Source organism: Aegilops tauschii, chromosome 4 (assembly GCF_002575655.3).
Source record: "Aegilops tauschii subsp. strangulata cultivar AL8/78 chromosome 4, Aet v6.0, whole genome shotgun sequence".
Taxonomy (NCBI): domain Eukaryota; kingdom Viridiplantae; phylum Streptophyta; class Magnoliopsida; order Poales; family Poaceae; genus Aegilops; species Aegilops tauschii.
The window spans coordinates 470346204-470355201 of NC_053038.3; the positions used below are offsets into that span (position 1 = coordinate 470346204).

The 8998-nt window shown below is 42.8% G+C and overlaps 1 protein-coding gene across 1 annotated transcript; it reads right to left on the reverse strand.

Annotated features, from left to right (window-relative positions):
- Positions 1-1459: 1459 nt before the first annotated feature.
- LOC120970760 (uncharacterized) lies at positions 1460-3214 on the reverse strand. The gene is made up of 3 exons (XM_073497376.1): positions 2379-3214; positions 2141-2266; positions 1460-1644 (listed from the first exon to the last, which is right to left on the reverse strand). Exons 1-3 carry the CDS (start codon positions 2480-2482, stop codon positions 1467-1469), a joined length of 408 nt encoding a protein of 135 aa, XP_073353477.1. The 5' UTR covers positions 2483-3214; the 3' UTR covers positions 1460-1466.
- Positions 3215-8998: the final 5784 nt, after the last annotated feature.

Consider the following 8998-nt stretch of genomic DNA (forward strand, 5'->3'; position numbering starts at 1 on the left):
GGAGCAGCAGCAGGGGAGGCGGGGCTCACGGCGAGGAGCGCGGCGGACGCGAGCCCGTCCGGAGCTCGGGCGCGGGGCGCACGGGGGAAAGGGGGGGCGCGCGGCGCGAGGCGAGGTCGAACAAGGCGCGGGCGAAGCGAGGCAGAGCCGGGGTGAGGGCGCGACGGTGAGCGCGGTGCGTGGCTAGGCGTGGCGGGGGCGCGTCTGGGCGCGCCGGAGCGCGAGCGGGGCGGCGGTGACCGAGAGGAGAGGGGGCGGGCGACGGAGGCCGGTGGCCTCACCGTGGGTATGCAGGGTCACGGCAGTGGGGGTCGAGGGGGATGGCGGGGACGGCGGCGTAGGGGAGGCAGTCCGGCGGGGGAGAGCGCTCCGGCGAGGCGGCGGCGTCCTTGCGCGGGGGAAGGCGACGGGGCCGGGGCGGCGGCGTCCAGATCGGGACGGAGGGGAGTGGGGGAACGACGTGGGGGGGGGGAAGAGTGGGGCGACGGGGTAGGTTAGGGTTTGGTCGGGCGGGGGCCTAATAGGCCAGGGGCAGCAGGGGGGTGGGCCGGCTGGGCCGGCCTGGCTTGCCCAGTGGCCAGTTGGGCCGAGACCCAACCGGGGGGGGGGGGGGTTGTTTCTTTTTTTTTTTTCCTGTTTTGTTTTGCATTTTCTTTTATTTATTTTCTTTCACCTTTTAATCCATTTTAAAATACTTAGGCATTTTCTAAAAAGGAGTTTTCTCCACAATAATTACCAGTGTATTATTTGGCACCCACCGAACATTTTTGTTTTGATGTTTGAAAACTTTTATCGTTTGATTAAATTTTAAATTTGAATTTGACTCCGTTTCGAAATGCGGCGAGGTTAGCAACAGTAACGGAGGTGACGTGGCAAGATTAGCGTGAGATTACTGTAGCATGATTATCCGGGTGTTACATTTTGGCTATATCATCAGCGATGGAATCATGAGCTATGGTTGCACAGAGAGTTCTCAATGTCTGCTTCCTAAAAGGCACGCCTAGAGAAGAGCCAAGACCTGACCCTAATATGTTGTATATTTGGTCAAACCTGATGTTGTTCTCCCTGAGGTTACGAATAAAATCCTTTGCTAAAGGACTTATAACGCTATGTGATTTCCACTGTTTTTTCTCGCCACACTTCACAGATAGTGGGTGATTGTGCTTGTTAATGAAAACGGTCACATACCATCCATGGTCGTCAGTTTGATGTAGTCTTATACGAGCTTCACAACCAATGCGGCATGTTGTTGTGTTGGGCCATTCTTCTTTGCCCTGTAATAATGGTAAAGACACAGAGTGAAAGGCAGACAAAAAAAAGTATGAACCAATAATCCGACCGAGACAAAAACAAACAATTAAGATTAAAATGATGCATACCGCACACTGGCAAACGATGTCCTGCATTGTTCTGTAATTTTTGTTATTAGTGCTACTCTTTCCATAGCGAATACCAAAACCACACTCTCAAGAGAACATGTTGTAGAAATCGTAGGCTTCATCCTTTGAATCAAAGATTGTTCCAACACTTGGAACGAACACATCTGCATCACCCCTAAAAGCAGCGCGCTCCACACACTTCTGGAACGGACTTTTTACTGCAGGGGCAATTCTGTAGTCCATTCCTTCAAACGCTTCCCGTTTACTACATATTTCGGCAAAACCGTTATAGAGTATTAAAACAAAGTTATAATAACGTAACGACCCAGCAAAAACGTAGAGAAACAAAACAACCGAGGAGTAATAAAACATGACCTGTTTGCAAAGTGTGCTTACAAAACTATGCTAAATATTTTTTTAAGCACGATTTTTTGGATTGTGTTGCTTAAAAGACTGTGTTGATATGTTTTCCGAAGAACATCCTGTTGTACTCACAAACATTGATGAATTTTAACGGCGGCAAATATAGTCTAAAATAGTACTAATAAAAAAACTAGCTGTCATTTACACACAAAACCTGACGTTTTGCTGATGGTTCACACTATTGAAAACCTCGCTGTAAATATCGAACAAGACTAATTAACAACACAAACGACACTTGACAGTTCATAAATTATGCCATTATCACCATCGTACACCACAGAAAAACTACTTCTAACAATAGTTAAAAAATCCCAGTGTAAAAAAACAAAATGTACTACCTTTTCCGCTTAGGTGCCGATCTTCCAGAATGCAGTTCTGAGAACTCTGGATTCGCTGTGATTGAATCAACAACACCACAGCCAGGATTAGAACAATCTGATAGCTCGGTGATGCCTTTGTTTGATCTGAAAGGAGGGGGTCGCAGGTGCTTGAGTAATTTTTTCAGGGGAAAAAGATAAGTATGTAAATCAAACATGAGACGGCATCTTTCTGATGGCCACTGAACGGGGTAAATACCTGTTAGAGAGCGTATCCATGCCGGCAGGAGTGAGATCAACAGCCATGTGCTGATGGTCTAAAGAGGTGTCTTCTTCGCTATCCATGCCGGATGGAGCTCTCATGCTGCGAGCAAAGGAGTTGTTGGCAGAATGGGCTCCTCATCCGCTATATGTAGCAGCCTGGAAGATGAACAGTACCACAAATGAATGAGCACAGGATAGCTTTTTTTATTCATGGTCCTGCCCAACATCCATCGGCTCAAGTGCTAAAGCTTTTAGATAAGTGTGCCATCCATCATTACGATGAAAAAAAACTAGCCTCCGCAGGCCTAGGGCTGTGCCAGCTAATCGCTGGAATCAAAGAGACTAACGAGGCCTCTGGCTGTTTGGGCCTTAATTGATCCTTTTTTGAATTCAAATGGTACACGGATCCACATGCAGAAGGCTGGGCAATCCTACGGCGTGGACCATAGGTTCGGCCGAACCATGGTTTAGAATCTCACGTCTCTCGATGGGTGTCCGATGGTCTCGTTGTGTTCTTGATCGAGGGCGTGTACTACATCGATAGGAGCCAAGTATATGTAGCCGCCGCTAGATATGCACGGGCGGAAGGTCCAGGTAGATATGCACGGGCGGAAGCTCCAGGTTTCTAGAGAAGAAAGTCCAGGTAGGGTAAGATATCGAGAATTACTACTCCAAGCAAGGTTGTGATTAGGGACATGGCTTTGATACGGCCCAAGATATAGAGCAAGGTGGATGCTAGGGTTTAGGTCTTTCAAAAAAAGATGTTAGGGTTTAGCGCGCGACCCCTTGGCTCCTGCCCACCGGAGACGTTGCCATGCCATGCACGCCCCTTCATGCGATGGGGCTTGTTGCAGCTGCATCCACCCTTGCTTCGCTAGGACTTCGTGTTTCGGGCAGACGTGTTGTAGATCGGATCGGAAAGAGTCTGGCAGGAAGTCTTGTGGCAGCACGCCGACTTGAGTCCGGGAAGGACACGAACCCTAAGCCCTCCTCCAGGAAAAGGACAACCCCATCTTCGGCATACTCAATGGGGAGAGCACCCTAAACCCCGCGAGCTCCCTGACTGCGACCTTCTACCAGATCGATGGCGCGTGACAGCGACAACACCTATGTTGCCATGAGTCCATGACCAAGAATGTGCCGCGAGTGGTGAGCGCCTTGGAGGCGGCCAAGATGAACACGGAGATAGGTGGGGGCGAAAAAGGGGCTCCCTTAGTGGATGACGCTCGACTGAAGCCGATCGATGGGCAACCCACGACCTCTTCAAGCACTGGCTATCATAGAGGCAAGCAAAGGGGAGAACGCGGTTCTGGGGAAGCGGTACATGTCAGGCAATAGGAGGAGAATGCCGAGGCAAGTGAGAAGGTTCTGATAGTGTATTAGGAAATTGATGTTGGAAATTGATTGGCTGAGAGAGGGGGACATCAACCAAGTTTTTTTTGCACGCAAAAATAAGGTTTTAGTCACTTCTGGATGAAAATGGACAATCAGAACATGCACATGCGATCATGGGTCAGATAGCTAGCAATTATTTCCATACAAAAATTGAACACAATGTGGCACTTAACCTGGATCCTTTGGTTGATTTGTTCAAGGAGAAAATTACTGGCGATATACATGATAAATTGTGTGCGTATCTTTCTATAAGGAAATAGTGTTGGAATTATGTGTCCTGCAACTATATTCAAATTGGTTGGAATTGTTAAATATTCAGAATACCTCATTATGGAATTATACATGGAATTGTTGTACATGTTTAGCATGGAATTGTTACTTGCTGGAATGTTCTTAAGTTTTATATACTTAAGGAAGCTGGTCGATTATTGGTGGAATACAATATACTATTTATATTTGAAAGACTACCAGGATACACTGATGATTGGAAGGAGCTAGAACGTATAATTAGATTACAGTCCTAATGTTGATCTACATAATTAGAGGAATTTACACTCTATTATGGCGTGTTGCTCACAAGCGCGTGCTTCGGGGACAAAACGGGTAGAATCCGTTAAACAGACAAATATGATCGTGGTTGGTAATTTGATCTGGAATCTATCCCGGAAACTAGTGAAAAAGACTAGGAATCTTATATCTATAAGAGGTGGACTCTTTGGAAAGACAGTATAAGAAGGTCCCTACCTCCTAGCCTCAGATATGCGAATTGTGAGCGGCAACACGGATAAGCGCAGACGAATAGGGGGTAGACCACAAACCCTAAATTTACAACATTGGTATCAGAGCTAGGTTGCCGCGGCCATCCTCATCCGATGCAACTCTGCGGTCATGGTCGCCGTCAAGATACAACCCCCTGCAGCCCACTCTATCTCTGCATTCAAGTGCCAGATCAGCCGCTTCTTCGTGCGTGTTCTCATGCGGTGCGTCAAGCAAGCCCTAGCCGTGGTAGAAGCCCACGTCCTCGTGTGTTTTCTCGGGGGGCGATCAATTGATCAGGAAAAGCGATTGTTTTTTTCTGAGCGCACGGATCGAAGAGTATTAGTAAGCTGGCATGCTTTGGTGTTTTTCTTATTGTCAATCTATGGGAAAATCTGACTTCCGCTGCTACTTTCTCGTGGAGTACATTCAGAGTAATAGTCTACTCTCGCACAAGTCAAATTGCATGCATCTCCCAGCAAAACAAGGAAGCTGCAACGTCGTCGTCGACGGAATTCTCTTTCTTTTTCCCACACGAGATCGGGAAATTGATCTGAACTTGGAATACAATGCGGAACACGCTGCGTCTGATGGAATCAACCGATGCAACAAACCCGCTCGCTGCGCACGATGAGCTCGCCAGTGTCGAGCTTGTGATCCAACGACTTCACAGTTTTCTCCCCCCCCCCCCCCCCCCCCCGGCATAAGGCCCTGACGCGCTGCGTTCGGCGTCCTCCCCCTCTGTGGAAGTTCGGGGCCCTGCTAATTTCTCTTCTATATATCCACCTCACACGCCGAGTCTGCTACTCCTTGGCGAGCGCAGGGAGATAGATTGCACAGAATCTGGCGGCTAGCTAAATTCCACTACCGCAACACAGAACTAGCATGAGGTATTATTATTATTGCTAGTATTATTTTTTGCTGTTGATGGAGTGCGTTTAGTACTCTGTATATGCAGGAAGGGCAAGACAATAAACGTGGAAGCGTACTTGTACGAGCAACGGCCAGCCAGCCGGAAGGAGCACACGCACCATTAGGACCCATGCTTTCAAGGAAAGTGAACTGAATGCATATACGGCAAGCTAACTTTGTTCGATTGATTTATTTTATTACACCATCAAAGAAATTCACCAGGAACTTCAGATTAAATTTGTGGATGGACAACACGGAACAAATGATTAAATACTGAAAATTGCTGTGGTGGAAACATTGTCCGGAAAATTACACATAACCTGAAAAGGGATTTCAAAGAAGTGTTATTTATGGAGCATCACTTGTGTATGGAGGAATATGGGAGTCACTCCAAGGACAAGGAAATTTTCTCTTCATTTGTCGATATATCTAATGATAATATTTGCACTATATATATATATTTATTTATTTGAGGCTATTTTTTTCCCAAATAGTTGGATTATGGTGCTTGTTTATATACAACATATATTGTTGGAATACAGTAGCAACTATATTGGCACAGAGCAATCCCAAAGGAAAATTTATTACTTAGTACTTAATGTTGAGTTCGACATACTTCGGGTTGGAATTATGCCATCAAAGTCCCTTGTGGAGGAAAACTATTTTTTTATAGGACACTCTATGCAACTTCAGTGAGAAGGTATTGGATTTATTGTTCTATCTTGGAGTTACTGTTTGGAAACGGAAGAGTGGAAATATTACTCAATGATAAAATTAGTGCCAAGGAATTTCGTATAATGGTATGTTCTTTTTTTATGGTCCATTGGAAGTTAGCAACCCAAATATTTATTTGGGGAAGATAACTCCAACTGGAGGAATACCAACTATGGGAACACATGCTTGGAGTCTCAACATTTATGACATGTACGACTTGGTCACATATCTTGGAACATGATTAAGTGGTTTACCATTCTAGAATTCTAAACTTTAGTGGGAGGACTATCATACTCGTGAAGCATATATATTTTATTATTTTTCGTTATTACGCCTTTTCTGGAGGTGGAAAGAGATAAAGAGCTTCACATCATTATTTATTTTGATATCCTTATGCACTCCCATTAGAGGTCAGATTAATTATTTCATCTCACTCTTTGATGATTACACTTTTATATGGTTATGCTTATCTTTTATTATACAAAGTCGGAAGGTTTTATTTGTGCTGGTCACATGTTATACTGAAGTGGAAAATCAGTTGATTAAAGAATATCATAGTTTTAACAACCGATTAGTGGGGGAAGTACACTTCAGGAATATATCTTTGTATATGTGAAGGGCATGGAACTAGTCACCTTGTAGTAGAACATACACTCCATAATTAAATGTAGAAATTGAGTACTTTTACTAGCATCTTGTTTTTTGGAAGAAGCGTTGCATACTGCCATTTGTTGTTCATCTAGCACGGTCACGTCTTTTGGACTGGAAGGAAATCTTATATTTTGGCAGGAAATTCTCAATTACTACAAATCACACACCAGGTATTTTTTCATGGTTATTCTAGTGGATCAAAGGGTGTTTTCATTTTTATCTGAAAAAAGAAAACTGGTGGAAAGTAGGAACACAATTATTTTTATGATCAAGGGTGGAATTATTGGCAATCATACTAGAATATAAACTTGACCCCAAGCGAGACAACATGTGAAACTCCCGACACTAACATGCTTAGGATAAGTGGGATGGAATGTCATACCTGAGTAATTGTTATGTGTGTTTTTTAAACTCACTCTAAAGTTTAGAGGAATAACAGAAGTTTCTGACGGAGGCTTATTTTTTATCATTGTCAATTGTGGGTGGAAGTGCGGGAAGGAATAAACTCAACGAGGAATTATATAGTTTGGGAACTTATTATCATACCAAATAACCGCAAGCCCATTGTTTTATCTTATTTTTCTTTGTGCAAAGGAAAATATACTTTGTGGAAACTCTCTCTCATGGAATTTAGGGAAAGAGGAACTAAAGACATGGTTTTCTAATTGAATACATTAATGTATGGTCTTACAACAAGCTTCACATCAATGGAATAGCAGGTCTCATATTGTTTTCTAAATGAAGCAAGGTGGTCATCTACAACTGTAAGTGTATAATATTTTTGCATTATTATTGTGTATGTTAACATTGTTTTGTTGTTTGCAATGATAAAGTCACATTGATGCAAGTGAAAGCTTGGTCATGTTTTAAATTTCATATTTAAGGAATGTTTGAAGCTTCCTATGTTTTAGGAGTGGAACTACATAGGGTATGTATTGAAACATTTCTTATGGAAAATTGCAAACTTATTAAAGTACCTGGAAGCAAACTCAATGAGGAATTATGTTTGGAACTCCTGAGGACGAAGGGATAATAATATTGTTGAAATCAATTGTATCTTCATTATACAATCATACATTAGCTTTCTGAATTTATGCTGCATTCAAGTAGTGGAAGGAAAGACGAGCAGCTAAGGAAATCTCGCACATCATATAAGATTGTGGAAAGTGCATCACAGCTTGTCACTTGTCACTTGTTTGGGACTTTATATTAAAGTAAACACATTGAGGAAGTTATTACTGTATCTACGAGATGAGAAATAAGTCCAGGTACGCATATTCAATTATTATTTTTAGTACTAATATGGTGCAGGTTCACTGACCGAAGTCAGGAATTTCGTTCAAAGCATGGTTACTGATGAAACTTCATTTACTGATTGGATTTAATATTTATGTGGTTTTGAAAATTTATTCAACATGGTTATCTTATACTTGACTCGATGTGGAATTAATCATATTATTATATATGTGATGGAAAATAATTGATGCGGAATTTCACTTGAGGAAACAAAATACTCAAGGTGCCTACAAAGGTGGAATTACACCTGAGGAAATAATACTCGAGACGTCGAGGACAATTATGCTGGAATAATTAGGCGGAAACTAAAGGCCTCTAGTGATCTTAACTGTCAAACAAGGAAACATATTGAAGGGAAGTATCACCGTATATATATTTGTGGGTTTTCAACGTAGTGTTAATATGATTGTTGATCCCTTGACTAAGCCTCTTAGTCAGGAGGTATGTGGCAAGCATGTTAAGGCTATGGGTTTATGAATATTTGAATGATCGTTTTGGACAAGTGGGAGATGTTGGAATTATGTGTCCTGCAACTATATTCAAATTGGTTGGAATTTTTAAATATTCAAAATACCTCATTATGGAATTATACATGTATTTATACATGGAATTGTTGTACAGGTTTAGCATGGAATTGTTACTTGCTGGAATGTACTTAAGTTTTATATACTTAAGGAAGCTGGTCGATTATCGGTGAAATAAAATATACTATTTATATTGGAAAGACTACCCGGGTACACTGATGATTGGAAGGAGCTAGATCGTATAATTAGATTACAGCCCTAATGTTGATCTACATAATTAGAGGAATTTACACTCTATTATGGCGCGTTGCTCACAAGCGCGTGCTTCGGGGACAAAACGGGTAGAATCCGTTAAACAGACAAATAT